The sequence below is a fragment of the Vulpes lagopus genome, chromosome 9 (genome assembly GCF_018345385.1).
Source record: "Vulpes lagopus strain Blue_001 chromosome 9, ASM1834538v1, whole genome shotgun sequence".
NCBI lineage: Eukaryota > Metazoa > Chordata > Mammalia > Carnivora > Canidae > Vulpes > Vulpes lagopus.
Window position 1 is genome coordinate 2,542,472 of NC_054832.1, and position 19,038 is coordinate 2,561,509.

Consider the following 19,038-nt stretch of genomic DNA (forward strand, 5'->3'; position numbering starts at 1 on the left):
GCAAAGTATCTTAAAAATGCTGGAGGGCGAGTATTTGTGGAGAACTCTATCAATCCCTGAAAGAGCGTTATTGTTGCTTTGATAAACTGAGGCACTGTTTACAATAGCCAGATTGTGTTTGAACTTGCAACCTTTAATTCAACAGTTAGTTTTTGTTAACAGATGGAATTGTCTTGGCTGTCTTGCAGAGAGATCTTTTATCCCTGTGGTTTTGTTTTTTACTGGCGGGCCTTTGGCCCCTGCTGGGGGAGGGGAGACCTGGGCGGGCAGGCCCTAATACCTTCAGGTGTTAACTCATTTTATGGCTGGCAGGCTCTTCAGGAATGTGGACCTTTGCTTGGAGCCCGCCCTGCCCTGCCTCTTTAGGAGTTGTCTCTTTAAAACTGGGGGTGCCTCCTTCCACAGGGAACACTGGCCTCACCCGGAGAACGAGCGAGGTAGATGTAGCCAGAACGGGCCGCCGGATCGTTCGCCTGCTCAGGAGGTCTCAGGTCTGAAGGAGAACACGGAGAGTGAAGCTTCTTCCTTAAAAAATGAAGTAAAATCTTTCCTGCGGGGGTTACTTTTCAATAAAAGGAGCCGCGTCCCGGATCCCTCCAGAGCCTGTTTCCCCCTCCCGCAGCCCCCTCGGACTCTGGGGTGGTAAGCACCTGCCGCTGCCCTGGGCGCCGCGGGGACCCGGGCAGGAGGCGGGAGGAGCGGTGCCGGAGAAGTCGGGTCCTGCAGCGTCACGGTGCTTCCGCCGGGGCCGGCGGGGGCTGGCCCCGGCAGCCTGTCCCCGGGGCTGGGGGCGCCCAGGGCGGGGTGTCAGGCCGGTTGGGGCTGGTGCACCTGGCCTTGTGCGGGGGCAGAGGGGCCAGGGTGGGCTGCCCCCGGGGTGGGGGTGACATGTACGATGGGCGCCTAGCAGAGGTCACACGGGTGCCCCGGAAGGCCCCGGGCCTGGCTCTTGGCGCCTGCAGAGTCCTGTGTGTGCCCCGGGGGGAACATTGGGGAACATAGGGACCAGTACTTCCTCCTCCATCGGCTGACTCATTCTGTCCTGCTGACTTGCTCTTCTCTGCCGGGCTCCGGCTGCCTGTGTCTCTGTCTCTGTGTGTACTTGTGTCTCTGCCTGCCTCCCTCCTGACTCATGCCCTGAGTGGGAACTGCCGGCGATGGCAGCAGTGCTGGGGGGCAGGGTGTCCTGGGACTCCTGCCGCGCCCGTGAAGCCCCGACATTGGTGGCTGGCCGAATTGTTTGGGGGTGTGCTCTGAGGCCCTACAGGGACAGGAAGCCCACTTCCTTGCTAGTATGACTTCCCAGATCATTTTCTAGATGTGTTCTTCATGTTGCATTATTGTCCTTTTATTTTTGGCAAAATACACCTAACAGAATTTACCACCGTAACCATTGTTGAGGGCACAGTGGCGCGGCCTGAGCGCACATTCACAACGTAGTGCACCGTCAGCGCCGTCCATCTCCAGAACGTCTTTGTCTTCCCAGGGGGAAATGGTCCTAAGCAGGAAGGTCCTGGGTTGGTGCTGTCAATCCAGGACTCTGGCTGTGGGAATAGAAGTCCCCCAAGGTCCGAGGGAGATGCGGGGCTGGGTTGCAGTGTAGCTGATCTCGGAGGGAAAGGGACTTTTTTGTGCATTGTCATTTATCTCCAGTAGATGTACAGTCTAACCTGTTTTACCCCGTTCGTTTCACACACATGGTGTCTGCCTGTGGGAGCACACCCGGGTCCTCCTCTCGGGCTGAGTTTACATAAAGCAAAATACCATCAGTTTATGTATTTGAGAAGTCCATTGTGCCCAGAGTAGCTTTTTTTTTTTTTTTTAAGATTTATCCATTTATTCATGAGAGAGAGAGAGAGACTGAGACACAGACACAGGCAGAGGGAGGAGGAGAAGCAGGCTCTTCGAAGGAGCCTGATGTGGGACTCAGTCCTGGGTCCCGGGATCACGACCTGAGCTGAAGGCAGCCACCCAACCGCTGAGCCACCCAGGGGACCCTGGAGTAGCTTAGTTTTAATGACATTCCTGGGGCTTCAGTTTCACGAGCTCCTGACCAGCCCAGTGGCCAGGTATTCGCCTCTGGGGAAAGGCGTTGGGGATTCTCTCTGCCTCCTCAGTCGAACATTCCAGTCGATATCTGACTTGGATCAGCTTTAGGGGGAGCCTGCCCCTCTGCCAGAGTGGTACAGGGGAGGCGAGGGCCACGTTGGGCTTCCTGCGCGTGGATCTGCACTGTCTGCGAGGGAAGATGGCTCGCTTGGCCCCGCTGGCGCTCACCTGCATGGCAGGCATCTGGGGAATCTGGGCTTTCCCCTCGCTCAGGGAGGCCCGGGCTTGATCCCGCTGCTGTTTTTGGCCACGTTCTCTGCACTGGCTGGAGGCAGCCTTCTGCTGGCTCGCAGACGGTAATCCAGTCCCGGAGGGCAGTGCTGAGAGGCCGGGGGACGTCAGCACCCACAGATTGATGAGTGGGAGAGGTGCCTCTTGGTGCTGTCAGCTGAGAAACACACACGAGGCCTGTGGCCTCCGGAGCCCAGTGCTGACTGGGTCGCAGGCAGGGAAGGATGCTCTACATCACCTGGACAAGATCAGAGTTTCTTAACCCCACCGGGGCCTATTTCAGACCATGACACAGGACTTCTCTGTCTTGCCTCTCACCTCAGAGAGAAGAGGAAGGAGCAGTCGACGCCTTTCTCCTTGATGGGCGCAGGGCCTGGTAGGCCGGCTGACCCAGGAGCACCCTGAAACACAGAATCTGTGCTGACCAGAGCAGGTGGCTGTGTTGGTAAGGGTGGGTGCTTGGCTTGAGTCCGGTGGGGAGAAGGCTGAGTCGGCAGTGAATAGGAGTTGCAGGGAGGGGTGAAGTAGGTGCTGTGTGGACTGGAAAGCCGTGGGATTGTGTTAGGAAACGGCGGGGTAGATGCTCGGGGTAGAGCCAGCCAGGGGAACGGTAGGAACCGATGGTCTCCGTGCACCCAAACATGTGAGGGGTCTGCTGCTCGCCTGGGTGGGGTTAGAGCGCAGTCTGTGTCTTTGATGTCGAGAGCAGACTGGGAGAAGCTCTGAGCTGGTTCCTGGTAATTAGCTTTGAATCTGTACTAATTAAGTGGACCTGCCAGTAGCTCTGCATCCATAGGCGGCTCTTCAGACCTGCCTCTGTTGGCACTGCCTGGGCCTTTTGAGATTTGACTTTGGTTGCAAAACAAACACTCCTGAATGTCCCGCCACACAACAAGGTCTTATTCTGCATTTGGAGAGGACAACCAGAAAATCCATGTTTAAAAGTAATTTACGTTTGTTTGTTGTTCTTTTTTTTGTTGTTGTTGTTCTTTTAAAGATTTCTTTATTTAAGAGAGAGCATGTGCAAGTGGTGGTGGTGGTGGGGGGAGGGTGGAGAGCGAGGAGCAGAGGGAGAGAGAGAAACCCCAGCCAACTCCTGGACTCCTGGTGAGCCCGACGTGGGGCTCCATCATCCCGACCCTGAGACTATGACCTGAACCAAAATCAGGAGTTGGGCATTCAATCGACTGAGCCACCCAGGTGCCCTGTTTCTTTTTAAATTAAAAATACAATTAGGTCCCACAGAAGCAGAAAGACTGTAACTATAAATCACCCTGAAGTGACTCCTTTTTCTGTGCTTCTGTACCTTTTTAAAAAAACTTAATTATGATCATAATGTGTACTTGATTTATAATCTGCTTTTTGCACTTGATATTAGGTCTATTTCCATCTCCGCAAAGAGTCACGCAGCGTGATTTGTGTGTGGGTGCACCACACTTTATTAATGGATGCTTCAGGTTTCCTAGTGGTGTGATGAGCATGCCTGTGCCTTTGTAGCCTTATGATGAGCTCTGAAGAGGGAGCTACAGGGTCAAAGGGTATTCACATTGTCAGACTTTGGATACGTAGTGACCACAGCTTCAGTTTTTCAGAAGTCCTTTTTTTTTTTTTTTTTTTTAAATTTTATTTATTTATGATAGTCATACAGAGAGAAAGAGAGAGAGGCAGAGACACAGGCAGAGGGAGAAGCAGGCTCCATGCGCCGGGAGCCTGATGTGGGATTCGATCCCGGGTCTCCAGGATCGCGCCCTGGGCCAAAGGCAGGCGCCAAACCGCTGCGCCACCCAGGGATCCCTTCAGAAGTCCTTTTAATGGTGCCAGGACCGTCATCAGTAATTGCATGGGGGATAATCCTTAGGTTGAGCACTTGAGCTGGGAGGAGTCCCAAGGAAGCCCTGGTTCCAAATAGTGGACTTCTCCAGACAGCACAAGGGGTAGTCACTTAGATACCAGCCTGGGTTTCTTCGTCACAGAAAATTGGGGGACCTCCAGGTTAAGGGGTCATTCATGTCTGTAGAGGTAGAGTCTGATTTACGCTGTAGAGGAACTGGGGGGAGGCTCCCGTACCCCCTCCCTGCTTCTCTGAGAGCTTGTCTCTGCTCCCAGCCACTTCCCTGAGCAGGGACCCCAGGGGCAGAGGAGGTGGCTGCTGGGCCCTCCCTCCCCCTGGCCCTCCCCCCCCCAGCCCCGGGCCCTCCCTCCCTCTGCTCCCTGCCTTCCCTGGGCCTCTGAGCTGGGGCCTGGGACCATGTTTTCCTTGATGTAAAACCAACTAGGTGCTGCAAAGGGGTTCAAAGATGGAGGGGTTTATGAGGCGCCTAGACGCTCAAAAGACCATGTTTTTAGTGCCTCAGCAACACATGCGGTCTAGTGAACAGTGCATACGCGACCCATCCCGTCTGTATACCCGCTGACTTGCATCTCTGGCCTCAGGTGTGCGGAGGGGGACAGAATGCTGGTTTTGTAGCCGTCCTTTTACTTCTTAGGTAATACGGGCACATTTAACCTCAGGCCACAATAAAGCACATGTAAGGGATCCCTGGGTGGCTCAGCGGTTTGGCGCCTGCCTTCAGCCCAGGGCGTGATCCTGGAGACCCTGGATCGAGTCTCACATCAGGCTCCTGCATGGAGCCTGCTTCTCCTCTGTCTGTGTCTCTGCCCCTCTCTCCCTCCCTCTCTCTCTCTCTCTCTCTCTCTGTCATGAATAAATAAAATCTTTTTTAAAAAAGAAAAGCACATGTAAGTTCTACTCATTAAGGAGAACTTCACCTATTTAAAGAAAAGTAGTGTTCATTTTACTGCTTCTCAAATACGCTGGCCTTTTAGGTTCGCCTCCCCTGGCCCATAATTTAAGTAATTCCATGCTGTTAGACAGTCGCTTCCCGGTCACTCCCGTGGCCCTGCCTCCTTTTTTGCCCGAGGATGACTGCAGAACCCGGAGACGCTCCGGTTTGGTGTTAATATAAATGCCCCCGGCAGGTTTCGTCGCGGCTTGGCAGCTGTAGTGGCGGTGCTCCTCCCTTGTGCCTGTCTCTGAGGTCCGTCCTTGATCACATGTATGTAACGGGAGGAGCTGGTATTTTTCATTTTTTTTTCAAGACCGTCTGGTGCTTACGAGTGTCCCGAGGCAGCCCGCGGCCTGCCTGCCTCTCGTTTTGCCATGGCCTGGAGAAGAGTTCCTTCATGCCTGGCTCAGCCCTTAGCCGGAGACGGCGCAGATTCAGAGAACTACTACGGGCGCTGGCAGTGGTTGCCCGCCTGGCGTTTCAGGCGGCTGGAGGCCGGCTTGCCCTGCGCTCGCCAGGGTCCCGGAGCCGCGCGGTGGACGCTCGCTCTCGTTGCCATGGCAGCCAGAGCTGCTCCACTCCAGCGGCTCGCTAGGCACACTTAGGAGGAGGGCAGGGGAAGGAAACCACTTGCGGCTTTTTAATTGAAAAACAAAACCCATCCTGCTGAGTTGATGATGCAAATCTGGGGAAACGGATCTAAAAGGTCAGAGGTAAAAAGTCACCGGAGAAAGTCGCTGCAGTTTAGCATAAGGCAAATGTCGCGGGGAGTATTATCTGCCTACTGCCGGGGGCAGCGTGTCCTCATTTCAGCGTAATCTCCTAAACGTACGTGGGCTTGCTTTCCGAGGGTTGGATGCTGGCTGTGTTCTCCTTCACGTTAGGTAACAGCTTGTTTTATTTTTTTTAACAGCTTGATCGTGCAAGATACAGAGGGATTCCGTTTAGAGAGGGGCTTGATGTGGATCCTAATGCCTTGCCCCCTAAAATTTAGGAAGAATAAGTACTTTGATTTGATCCAACATTGAAAATACAGTCACGCAGACTGTTGGTTGAGTCTGCCCATTTAGCTCTAGTGTATCGTCCTGCTGATTCACTCCGGGGGCCTGTGCTGGGGGATGGTGCAGGGTGGCCGCTGCCCCGAGGGAGGAGGTCCTGTTGGGACACACTGCCCTCGGTGCTGGGTTCAGGCACACCAGGGCTTTCCCCAGCAGCACCCCCTACCTCCTGGAAATGGGGTCTTGCTGTTTGCTCCCAGTTGATTCACTCCAGCATCCTGCTGTGTCTTACCTAAGAGATGTGGGGCCTGGATGCCAAGGCAGGCCAGCAACCTGAGGAACCTGTAGCTGTGCCCTGGTGCCGCGGCCCTACAGAGTGGCTTCTGGAATTAGGTGTGCTTAGCAAAAGAGCTCTGGGACCCCGTGAGTAGATAGCGTTTGTCTGTGGCTTAGCAGCTTTTCCGTCAGTACCTTGTGCTGCATCTGGAAGGTCTGTGCCCTGCCAGGAGGACTCTGCTCCTGCTGTCTTGCCCTGCCACCATGTGCATGGTTACACCAGCATGCAGGGTGACGACGGCCGTGAGCCTGGTGAGTCATGGTGCTGTTTGGACCTTTCGTAGGGAGGGCTGCATTTGGGGCCTCTGATTTAGCGCAGAGCCTGAGATGACTTCGCCTGTCCCCTTGCTGTGTCCCCTCGTCCCGATCCCCGCCTACCCTTGGGGGTCACAAATCTTGTGATGGGCCGGAGTGCCCAGTGCAGGAGGCTGCTTCTAGCAACGGTGGAGCTTGGGTTGGGGCAGTGGGAGCCAGCAGTGGCTTGCCTGCTTCTCACAGGGGGACCGGGGAGCCCCTGTGCTGGGAAGGCTTTTTGGTGCCTATGATGTTCTGCTAAGAACGCGGGCCCAGCTGGGAGGCCTCCGCTGGGCTGGGACGAGTCTGCCAGACTGCACGGGCATCTGGCTCAGCCCTGAGAAGCCCCAGCAGGTGGCGGGGTGGTGGTCTGGAGGATGCTGCGTGTGAAACGTGGCCATGCGGTGTTTTATGCTCTGGGAGCCCCTGGACTTGTGCCGTTTCATTAAAGCATAGGAATTCCTGAGAAGTTCCACCTACGTGTGAAATTGTGAGCTGCTGCGATTTCTTTGGAGGGTGTGGTGCCTTTTGTAGAAAAAAATAACACCTTAAGTAGTGTGTACATTTGAAAGTTTACTTGAATTGCAGTATGTCAGTTTTAAGGCATTAAAATCATCTCGACTATTCATTAGCATTGACACACTGGTTTCTGCTTCCTATTCAGAAGGGAGAGGGATTTGCTTTGAGCTCTGCACTTAGCTTGCTCTTTTCTCTAAAAGGGAAGCATTACTAAAAATTGGTTTTCTTTATTTAATGGAGTAATTATGGGTTGGTCTGGTCCTCTCCCTCTAGTGCTCATGAATTCATTTCTTTCCAGCCACCTGAGTGGCTGCACTGGCTAGGTGCTGGGCCACCCAGTGGTGATCTGAGCCATCCTGACCTCGGGGTGGGTGCCGCCTGCCTGCTGTGTGCTCAGGCTGCCTGCCTCCAGGAGGAAATGCTCCTCCCGGGACCAGGGTGCCACAGTGGGGAGAAGGGTCCCAGACTGATGGGAGCTGAAGGAAAAGCAGAGGGGCTTGGCCAGCCCAGAGGACATCATGCCACTAGGGTCCTGGAAGCAGGGAGCTCTGAGTCCTGCAGGTGGACATGAAAGTAGATGGGCAGGGGGGAGTTGTCCCCACCTCTGGGAGCTTGCAGTGGGGGTGGGGTTGTGGTGTTGAACAGTCAGATGTCCTGGGCGCCTGCGGAGGGAGCATCCTGGCCCGGGCTTCTACTGGAGGTGTACGGGAGGGGGGTAGGTGTGTGTTCGAGGTGTATAGGGCCAGGCAATATGGTCCACACAGGAGTGGTCCCGGAGGAATGCTGGAGGTCCAGGGATCGGGCCCCTCCTGCTTGCTCTGGGATGGGAATCCATTGAGAAACACTTTAATTAGACTGACTTGCTAACAGTGTAGCAATATTTTCATCCCCTTAGCTCCCAGGGGGGCCTCTTTCCACATTTCCTTTGCTTGGGTCTGTTAATACTTAGAAAAGTGTGTACACACACATCTCCCCCCTCTCCTCCCCCTGACCGACATCAAGTCACAGCAAGCTGATCAAAAGGAGTCAAATAAAAATTGATGTCAGGTCTGACGTGTGTTGTGTTTGGTCTCAGAAGTGTCCTCAACTGGGTCTTGTGACACAAGACACTCAAAGGCTGGGTTATGAAAAGGTTTTAAGTCCTAGTGAAGCTTTTGATCATTTGTCTCCAGAGTGGCAAGGCGCTGCCCAGACCCGGACACTCGAGTGAAAAGGGGTGCAGTTAACGACTGTGCCGCATACCCCAGCCGTGGTTCTCGGGCCCACTGAGAGTGTCGCACTTGGCTGTCCTGTGGGTGTGTGTTGTAGTGCAGAGTCCTGGGTCCCTCTCCAGAGAGCTGGTTCTGTGGACCAGGTGGAAGCCTGCATCGACATTTGTAAATGAGCCCCTCGGGGTGGCCTGATTCCCACCGATGCGTGTGGTCTTGGCCACTGGGGCAGCCTACCAACCCCACAGGCTGGGGTGTCCTCAACAGTGGGCACTTACTCCCCGAGGTTCTGGAGGCTGGGAAGTCCAGCCCAAGGTGCTGGCAGATTGACCACTTGTCTGTCTTTGGGGCCTGCTTCCTGGTTCATACACGTTTTCTTGCTGTGTCATCAACTCGGAAGGAGCCAGAGAGCCATGGGGTGTCTCTTGTGAGGACACTGATCCCATTTATGAGGGCTCCACCCTCATGATCTGATCCCTCTCAGAGGCCCCTGCTCCTGATCCAGTAGCATGGGAGTTTGGTGGGGGGCACAGTAGCCACAGAGGCTGTGTTCTTTGGGGATAACCACAACGTACAAGCCTTATTTATTTATTTTTAAAAATATTTTATGTATTTGGGGGTGGGGAGCACGAGCCAAGGGGAGGGGCAGAGGGAGAAGCAGATGCCACGGGAGAGAGGGAGAGCAGGGACCACCCTCCCTACGCTAGGCTGGATCCCAGGTCTCAAATCGTGACCCCATCTGAAGGCAGACACTTAATGGACTGAGCCATGCAGGTACCCTCCCTCCCCATTTTCAATATATCTTAATTTTATTATCCTTGAGCTCACATTTCCTAGACCGTAGAGGCACATTGATTCAGAGGAGACCAGGCTGGGTTTCTGCAGGTGACACCATAATACCTAGAGGAAGGTAATTTCACACATGAGAAAGTAATTCCCCAAGTCCGGAACATTCGGGATGACCACCTCTGGAACCCTTTCTTGTCAGATATTTTTGATTGAGTGTTTTGTTTTGTTTTTTAATGGAAAGGACACTTACTTTTTATTCGTAAACTATTTACCGCCAAGTGAGCATAGAGGATGGTGTTCTGCATACCCTCATCCTCCTGCACAGCCTGCCTCCCCCATTATCCACCTCCCCCAGCAGAGTGGGGCGTGCGTTAGAGCTGGTGAACCTGTGCTGATGTGTCCTCACCACCCCGGGTCCATGGTTTAGGGCTCACCCCTGCTCTTGGACACTCTGGGTTTTGACAGGTGTGTAGCAACGTGTGTCCCCCATTATGGTACCCTCCAGAGTAGTTTCACTGCCCCCAAATCCCTCTGCCCCCCCCCCCCCCCCGTCTCCACTCCACCCCACTTTACTCCCCATCTTTTTACTGTCTCTATAGTGTTGCCTTTTCCAGAGTGTCCTGTGGTTGGAATCCTACAGGGAGCAGCCCTTTGGGATTGGCTTCTTTCACTTAATGATATGATATGTGTTTAAGGTTCTTGCTTGTCTTTTCCTGGCTCGAGAGCTCATGTCTTCTTAGCACTAAATAACATTCCATTGGGCGGACCACAGAGGATTTAAACATCCACCTGCTGAAGGACGCCGTAGTTGCTTCCAGGTTTTGGCAAGTAATAATAAAACTAGACATCCACATGCAGGTTCTTGTGTGGAGATAAGGTGTTACCTCCTTAGGGTAAGTACCAGGGAACAGGACTGCTGGACCACCTGGGAAGAGCGTGTTTAGATGGTGAGAAACCGCCACACTGTCTTCCCAAGTGGCTGCGCCATCCTGCACTCCCGTGAGCCGTGAGCGAGCAGCCCTGTTGCTCCACGTCCTCCCCGGCATCTGGTGGCTGTGCCCTGACTTTGGCCATCCTCATAGGGGTGTAGTGGGATGTAGCTGTAGTTTACGGGTGTCTGATGCCACGTGGTGTGGAGCATCTCTCCACGTGATTCCTTGCCGTCGTGCATCTTTACTGAGCGGTCTCTTTGGGTGCCTTGTCTTCATTTTCTTACTGTCACGTGTGCTGTGTGTTCTGGAGAACAGTCCTTTAGCAGATGTGCCTTTTGCAAATATTTTCTCTCAATCTGTGTCATGTCTGTCTCTTGATAGAACATTGATTTTATGTTGGAAGTCCGTGGGATTTCTTAAATGCTTTTCAGGAAATAACCTTACAAGCAGATTCGCTGGAATGCTTCTTTCTTACCAGGGATACTTCGAACTTGCTTGATCGATTTTATGTCATTTTAGACTCTTGCTTTAAAAGCTGATGCTGGCCTTCGTTTGGCTTCCCTGGTTTCTGTGTCGTGTGTCGGGTAGCGTTCTGGGCCGTGGTCGTCTGGTGAGAGGGAGGCGTGCTGCTGGTGGTGATGGAGAGCACTGTGCCCGTCGCTATTCGGCACGCTCGTCGGAGGTTAATAATTGATGACGTTGCAAGAGGAATGTTGGTAGTTGCAGTGGATTTTCTCGAGGGTGTGGATGCCTGGTGTTAGATGGGTGCACAAAACAAACAGCTGTGGCCATGAAGCAGCCACCGTCTCGGACTCGCTGCGTGCCCGGTGCCCAGGCGCTGCCAGGGCGCACATGTGTGCCTTTGTGCGTCGGGGGGTGTGGAGGCAGCTGGGACCTGTTCGAGGCGTGTCGCAAGCGCGCATTAACTCCTCTCCGACCGATTTCCAGGAGATGGATAGAACCTCAAAGTTGAACCGAAGCTGGCGGGGCCTGAGATTGCTCCGCAGTTAACTTTTTGATGGCATTCCGTTAACAGCCGGCTTTCCACAGAGCAAATTGTAGGAAGTCACATGTTCTGGCATCGGTTACCCTTAAATTAGAAACAGGACAATAGAGGAAGTTGTTGATTGGAACAATGGTAGTTTCACTGGTCTAAGTGCATCTGCAAATCCTACCCAGGTCCTTGTCCCTGAACGTGGCGACAGTCCCCGCGGAGGGAAGCGCGTTTTCTCTGCTAGGGGAAAACCTGTCCGAAACGTGTTTCTGGTCTTCCAGTTGGATAATGCTGGAATAAGTCACGGCTTAAGCTTCACGTTTTTCAACAGCTCCAGAGGATGCTCTTTGCAGCACATCCTTGCCCGTGCTTTGGGGAAGGAGCAAACCAGTCTTTTCTCCTGAAGCTGTTTCGGTGTATTTGTCAGGGTTTAGCATGGCCTCATAACTTAGGTCCTTCAAAAGAATGTTCGTAAGATGTTTTATTGTAATGGTTTAGTTATTTTGGTTAATGCTCTACCGTTTTACGTAAAATAGCTTCCTCAAAGAAAACAGTCTGCCTGCAATAAGGAGCTTTGTGGACAGTGGAAACCGGGTTTGACATCGTCTGATTGCCTTCCTCGGGGATGATGCACCCTCACCCTGGCGCTTGGCTGATGGGAGAGCCGCCCTGTGCACCTGCCCCCTGTGCTCCTGCCTTTTCTTCTCAGTTTCTTTCTTTTCCTTTTCTTGTGGAGTCTCCATGGAAAGGGCCCTAGAAATAGAACAAGTGTGGGGAGACCATCTCAGGTTTGGTACCCAGGACAGGTGCAGCCGTATGCCACATGGGTCCTTGTGCCTCGCTCCAGAACAAGTGCTGTGATTGAGTTCAGTTCACACCGGCAGGGACCCTGGGTTCTTGTCTCCGAGGAGCCGGTGATCAGGTTCCAAGCAATGCACACGTGAACTTTGGAACATAATCCTGTGTTAGCCCAAGCTGGGGATTATCCGTAGCTTGGTAATGGTTGGTAGGTTTGTCGTTAACTCGGTGATAGCCTTTTTGTCCATTCGCAGGCACTTAAAGAATTAGATCACCAAATTAAAATGTAAAGATCATTAGCCTTAATTGCAGGGGAAGGGACACTCGGGGACTTGCCAGAGTACTGGAAATGGTCTGTGTCGATATAAATTTGTCAGAATCGATTGAACGTGGCACGTTTTCACTGCGTGTAAGTTACAGCTGAGCAAATGAACAAACAAGGCTCACTGGCCTGCCTGTAGGCTGACTGAACAGTTGGAATATAAGGGAAGAGAAAATCCCATCTACAGTGGCCACAAATAAAAAGATAAAACCGTTAGGAAGAAACTTAACTAGAAATGTGCAAAACCTGTAAAAAGGAGCATGAAATTTCTTGAGAGGCACTGAGGTAGTGTGGGACAAAGAGAGAGCCCTCCTTCCTGGATTGGTGACCCCGCAGTCTATGATGGCAGCTCCCCCAGCTAACCCTCACAATTAATGGAATCACAGTAAGAATAGCGACAGGCGCGCCTCGGTGGCTCAGTCGGTTGAGCATCTACCTCTGGCTCAGATCATGATCCTGGGGTCCTGGGATCCAGTCAGGCTCCCTGTTCAGCATGGAGCCTGCTTCTCTCTCCCCCTGCTTATGTGCATGCTCTCTCTGTCAAATGAGTGAAATTAAAAACAAAACAAAACAGCAAAAAATATCTTTTTTCCTGAGCTCGTCTAGCTCTTAGAGCTTATATGCTTATAAACAAACATGCAAGAATAAACAGGGAGATGCTAGGGAATGAAGCAGTGAGGGGGTATGGCCTCAGCAGAGTCTAGAACCTCCTGTGCACTTTGTTCTTAGAGCAGTGGGTTACTGGGCGTGAGCAGACAGGCACGCTGGCCGGACACAATAGGAAGCTGGGAAACAGACCCAAGTACTGATGGAAATTTGATGTATGACAAAGAGGAGTCTCAGTGCTGGGAGTGGACTTACCAATAAATCCTATTGACATGATCCAATGGCCACTGTGAAAAGAGAACAGTGCGTCCTGACGCCACGACAGCACACACGAGAATATGGATCTGAGACGTGAAAGGTACCCACTAGGTTTTTCACTGGGAGTGAACGGCCGAGTTGGCCATCCTACAGCCTGTGTGCATAGCCTGACCTCTCAGTATGAGTTGGCTGGTACACCTTCCCGGTTCCATGGACCCCTCGACTGTGGCTTTTTTTTTTTTAATCATTGAACTTGAGAGAGAGCACATGTGAGCATGAGCAGAAGGGGCAGAGGGAGAGGAAGAGAGGATCCCCAAAGTATCTTCTATCATTCCCTAAAAATCTTGTAAACCACCCCCCCCGGATTTGCATAGTGTTTGGAAACGGTCTCCACCCAGTGTAAGCTGCTGCTGACCAGTTGGGTGTTGTCTTCAAGGTGCCTGACTGTAAACCGGGTTAGTCCGATCTTTGGGGAACCCGTGTCCTCTAACAGGAGTAGGTTTTGTTAGTTCAGTCTCGTTTCTAAGTTAGCGGTTGGAAAGCGGCTTCCGCTCTGGGAGTTTGTGCCGACCTCTGTGGGCGTTCCTGCCGTGGCTTCAGAACGCGAACGTGGGTGAGTCCGTAGAGCTGCGAGATGTCGGTGGACTTGTATTTACTAACTGCTGCCTAGAGTCGAGCTAACTGAAGATGCTAACGCTATTTGTCATTTTCATCAATATAGATGACAGTGACGTTGCCTGTGTAAAACCTATTCACTGCGTTTGCACGGCTTGAGGAAGGGAAGCCAGCTGTGTTAATGCCTAGCCTCCTTGAATGACAGGTAAACCCCACGCCACGCTCATGCCATTTCATGCGGGCTTCCCTGCAGCCTGACCCCGGTAGCCGGCCGCCCAGCTTCCCTGGGTGTGACTCTTCGAGAGAGCTTGGCACGGGTGGGGGTGGCTTTCCAGCGCACACAGCCCCTGGTACATTCTGGTCAGCACGTTAGCTGGCTGTCATTCATTCATGTATTCATTCACTCTTTCTGCGATCTGCCCCGGGCTCCCACCGTGGGGCCGGGGGAGCACGGGCAGTGGCCTCTGCTGTGGGAGCTTCTCCCTGCCCGGGCCAGGGTCGTGTTACCAGGTACGGTCACTGCACGGCCACAGCGCATCTTCCGGGGAGGGCTGGGCTGCAGAGGGGTCTTCAGACTGGACCCACCTGAACTCGGTGTGGGAGGCTGCGGCGGCGAGCTGGGGGTCTCTGTGGGGCTCCCCGAGGAAATAGCCGGCACCTTTCTTCTTCCTGCCACAAACCGGAGCTCAGAGGCCACCTCCTGCGCTAGGAGACGGTGGCATGAGCCCACCTGCATTTTCCTGTCCGCTTTGAGCAACGCCTGGTTTTGGTTCCACAAAGAGGCAGTGATGTGGAATTTGCCACATCTGGCCCAGTTGATGGATTCAAAACGTAATCATGTAAAATGTAGTGTTTCAGCATTTCTGGAGAAGACGTTTTCACATTTATTTAATAATAACCTTCAAGCAGAGTGTTTCGACTTCAACACAGTTGATACTTGCGGCCAGATCATTCTCTACCACGGGGCCGTACTTAGCAGCGTCCCTGGACTCCACCCAAGGAAGTGACAACCAGAAATGTGTCCAGATGCTGCCTGGTGTCCTTGGAGGTGCAGAATTGCCCCCAGTGGAGAACCAGTGCCTTAGGAACAGCTCCAGTGTACTTAGTGCAGAGCTCGGCCGCCTGATCCTGGCTGCTGCTGAGATGGCCTTGGCCTGGGCCTGCCGTTTTTCAGGCGTGGGTGTTGGGACGGCTGCATCTGTGGGTCGGGGGCGCTGGGACAGAGCTCGAGGGTTGTGTGTGACCCATAACTGGGTCACCAGGATTCTTAGAAAACAATGACTGTCATTCCTGCCCCCCAAGCCCCTGGTCATCAGCATGGGCGTTGAAAACCTGTCTGGATACACGTCCTTCACATAAAAATGACCCATCTTATTTGGTGGAAGAAAGCATTTAAAATCATGAACCCATATTGTAGTTTGACAGGTTGACAAACAGTTTTCTTCTCTTCTATTTTCTTAGGACAGGAATCACTCTGAACATAGGGATGGAGTGAGAGTGCAGATGTTGGTAATTCTTAATGCTGAGCGATTTTGTTTTCAGATACTGTTTTATTTTGTAGGTTACAAGTAGTTTCATAATATGTTTTCTAAAAAGATTTGAGGTTAGAAACCCTGGTTGTTTTTTGTTTTGTTTTTGTCCTGTGGTTCTGAGAGAGAGCCAGAGCGAGCGAGCTGGGGGAGGGTCAGGGGGAGAAACTCCAGCAGGCTCCACACCCAGTGTGGAGCCCAATTCTAGGCCTGATCCCATGACCCTGAGATCATGACCTGAGCTGAAATCAAGAGTCAGACTCTTAACTGACCGAACCACCCAGGTGCCCCCAAGCCCCACGTTTTAATTGAGATGTTACATGGTAGGGGCCACTTGGAAAGTTGGAGAGCAGTCTCGAGGACAGGGATTGTCAGTGAAGTGTTGCAACATTGGGGAACATGAGAAGCACCTGTGCAGGCTGGATGCAGACTTGCTGGCCTCAGGGATGCTCGTTGCAGCAAGAAGGGGCCCTGAGGGAGCCCTGGAATGGTGACGTGGTGAGGGAAGGAAGGACCAGCTTTGCCTGAGGCTGGGGCTCCCTGTGGGGGCGCTCCGTGGGAAGGCTGCCCTTGGTTGCCCATCCCTTGGGTGGAGGAGGGAGAAGGAGCTAATTAAGATCATGTTTGGTCCAGTGACTATTAACTAGAAATATTTTTGTTTAAACCAATTGTTGAAAATCCGGTGAGATTGCAATTCACAGGCCTACCTTAGAATAAGTAAGATGGGAACACCATTTGTGTGATTTTCGGGTCCCCTCGTCTAATGCACTTGAGATTGAGGAGAACCCCAGTGCCTGGAGGCCTGAGTCCAGCCGAGTGCATGGGCAGACCTGCATCCTTAGTCCTATCTTGCGTTTTCCTAAAACCTTCTTACGGCGAAATTTCTAGTTAGTTGCAAGGCAGTGGACGCTTTATTGTGATGTGTGCCTCTGGGTAGAGAATGCATCACAGAGCCCAGGACAGTGGGAATGTGGGCTGAGGAGTTCCACCCACCAGGAATGCTGTGTGTGGGTCAGGAGCTTGTGAGCCCCTGGACGGGATATTCAGTTTGCGGTGCAGGTACCTTTCCCCTGGAGAGGGGCTGTGATTTTCATTTGATGATCAGAAAGAGTTATAACCAGCCAAGGTCAAAGACCATCCCTGTAGATAGCCCGCACGCTCGTACTTGGCTGCTTTAGGGGGGAATTTCAACAGCCTTCCCCCACCCCCTTTAGGGTGGCAAGTCACCCCGTTCTTGCTCTACCCATCCTCCCACTTCCCACTTCCCAGGCAGCTTCTCTGCTCCTTTGTCCAGCCTCCCTGCCTCCCCAGCCTCTCCATCCCTACTCCCAGGAGGCTGACAGCTCTGCTCTTTGCTGGTTCTCACCGGCTCAAGAGCAGAAGCTGAGCTCTCTCCAGCTGTCTGGCCGACATCTCTCTGGCTTCCCACCATGGTGTTGTCTTTACCCCCCTGCCCCAGGGTTAGCTCTCTACAAGAAGCCATCTCCAGGAATTAGTGTCTTTGTCCACAGCTGACCCCGAGTAAGCACCAGAGAGCCGCGGCGGTCTGAGGTCAGGGTCTCCAGGTGGCCGAGGACCCGTCCATGGAGCACCTGGACAGCCTGGGGGGCGGGGGAGTTGGCCACATGGCGGCCGCCCCCCACTGACTCTGCTGGGTTGTTTTCCTCTTTTGCAGATCAACCAGTCACTCGATGGGGAGCAACGGTGGACCTCCTTTTTGTGTCACCTTCCCACCTCTCTGTAGCAAGAAAAGTAACTTCAGCACCTCTTCAATAATAATGATGAAACTGGTATTAACTGAATGGCAATTATGGATTTTTAACTCTAATTCACAGTAAACCAGCAAGCCATATGTTTAACATCCAACCAAAAATCCTTTTGTTTTGCTGCGTGTCTCACCCGATTGTGAGAAGTTGCGAGATCTCTATTTGTACAAAGAGGGATATAAGCGTTACTTGCCGGAGGAACCCAACTGAAGCAGAAAGAGAAGGCGTTCTAATTTATCCTTAAAGATACACGATAGTAATTATTTATATAGGTAGAGAAAATATATATACACACACACACACGTATATATATAGATATATATATATACGCATATATACATACACACACGCACACATATACATATATGCTTTTGGTGGTAATGAGAATGGCCCCGCAAAACGCCGACTCGGAATCTATGCAAGTTCAGGAGTTGCCTGTCCCCCTGCCGGACCTGCAGAAGCCCGGAAGCGCGGACACCCACGATGAGACCATCAGCGAGGGGTCCATAGACCGGATCCCTGTGCGCCTGTGGGTGATGCACGGGGCCGTGATGTTTGGCAGGGAGTTCTGTTACGCCATGGAGACGGCGTTGGTCACGCCGATCCTCCTGCAGATTGGTAAGTGCCCGGTCCTTAGCACTGAGCATCAGTGTTCGTGGTGTGAACTCCCGAGTGGACGTCAGCACACGGAGCTCGTCACCGGCTGGAAAGTGTCAAGAACCCTGGGAACCAGCAACCTGGTCTCTGCTCCCCTCAGCCTACTCTGGCCATTTTTTTCCCTCTCATTCTGAAGCAGGGCTGGGGAGGCGGGTGGTCCTTGGATGTTGACGAGGTTGCACCTGCTGTGGCGAGTGGTCACGGAGCGCTGGTGTGTGTGTAATCAGCTTTGATATGTGCTAATCCCGGTGTGCAGTACCTCCTGCCCTGTTCCTGCTTCCTGGACATGGTCACCAGCCGTGTCCTCCTGCCCTGTTCCTGCCTCCTGGACACGGTCAGCAGCCGTGTCCTCCTGCCCTGTTCCTGCCTCCTGGACACGGTCAGCAGCCGTGTCCTCCTGCCCTGTTCCTGCCTCCTGGACACGGTCACCAGCCGTGTCCTCCTGCCCTGTTCCTGCCTCCTGGACACGGTCAGCAGCCGTGTCCTCCTGCCCTGTTCCGGCCTCCTGGACACGGTTACCAGCTGTGTCCTCCTGCCCTGTTCCTGCCTCCTGGACATGGTCACCAGCCATGTCCTCCTGGGCAGGCCAGCGAACCTCCCTGACTCTCCCTCAGCTTCCTTCCCCAGAAAGGGGGGGATGGTCTGTAATTGCAGACCACCCCCTGGCCGGGCACAAGGAGAGTGCTTGGAACGAGGCCTGGCCTAGAAAACCCTGAATAACATGGTTCTATATTACCAGGTTCTTGTTCTTGAGCACTTAAATCTGAGTTTTCGTGTGGACTTCGGTGGCTGAATGACGAGCACGTCCAGAAGTCCTGGAGTGCACAGAGTTACCCTCAGCGGTAGAAGCCCAGTGTGAGAACACACTGACGTGCCAACTTCGGCCCTAAGCATTCTGTCCATGTTTCATTTTCCCTGTTGTTTAAGGAAGTTTGAAAATCTGATTTTCCAGCTGCTGGAAAATTACCCCTGGGTAAGGGGCTGAGCGATTTAAAATACTCTGTTTCGTTCGAGGGTTCCACAGGTGTGTTGTTTCTGCTTATTTTGGTTGTTTTAGGAATGTTTCCTGTTGCGGTGAACGCTAACTAGGCCCTGTCTGGGGATCAGTTAGTGAAGCCCAGGGGTCCTTCGATTAGGATCAGAACCGCACCGTCACCGTCGTTGGGAGGAGACTTCATTTCCCGTCTCAGCGGTGGCAGGTGTCTGGTGGTGGCAGGTGTCCGGCAGTACTGCTGAAGCTCGGGCTTATTTCCGACGGTGGCAGTTACAGGAGGCCCCGCGCCCCTGCGTC

At 53.0% G+C, this 19,038-nt stretch overlaps 1 protein-coding gene across 5 annotated transcripts in view; it reads left to right on the forward strand.

The window, feature by feature from the left end:
• Positions 1 to 407: 407 nt before the first annotated feature.
• SLC45A4 (solute carrier family 45 member 4) overlaps positions 408 to 19,038 on the forward strand; it is a 57,129-nt gene continuing 38,498 nt past the window's right edge. Inside the window, exons 1-4 of one of the 5 annotated variants that reach the window (XM_041768960.1) lie at positions 408 to 642; positions 2,664 to 2,785; positions 13,902 to 14,000; positions 17,000 to 17,708. In XM_041768960.1, coding sequence (XP_041624894.1) covers positions 17,456 to 17,708 — 253 coding nt within the window. In that variant the 5' untranslated portion in view covers positions 408 to 642; positions 2,664 to 2,785; positions 13,902 to 14,000; positions 17,000 to 17,455. The remainder of the gene's footprint in view (positions 643 to 2,663; positions 2,786 to 13,901; positions 14,001 to 16,999; positions 17,709 to 19,038) is intronic. The other 4 variants (XM_041768961.1, XM_041768959.1, XM_041768958.1 and 1 more) reach the window with 4 other exon arrangements.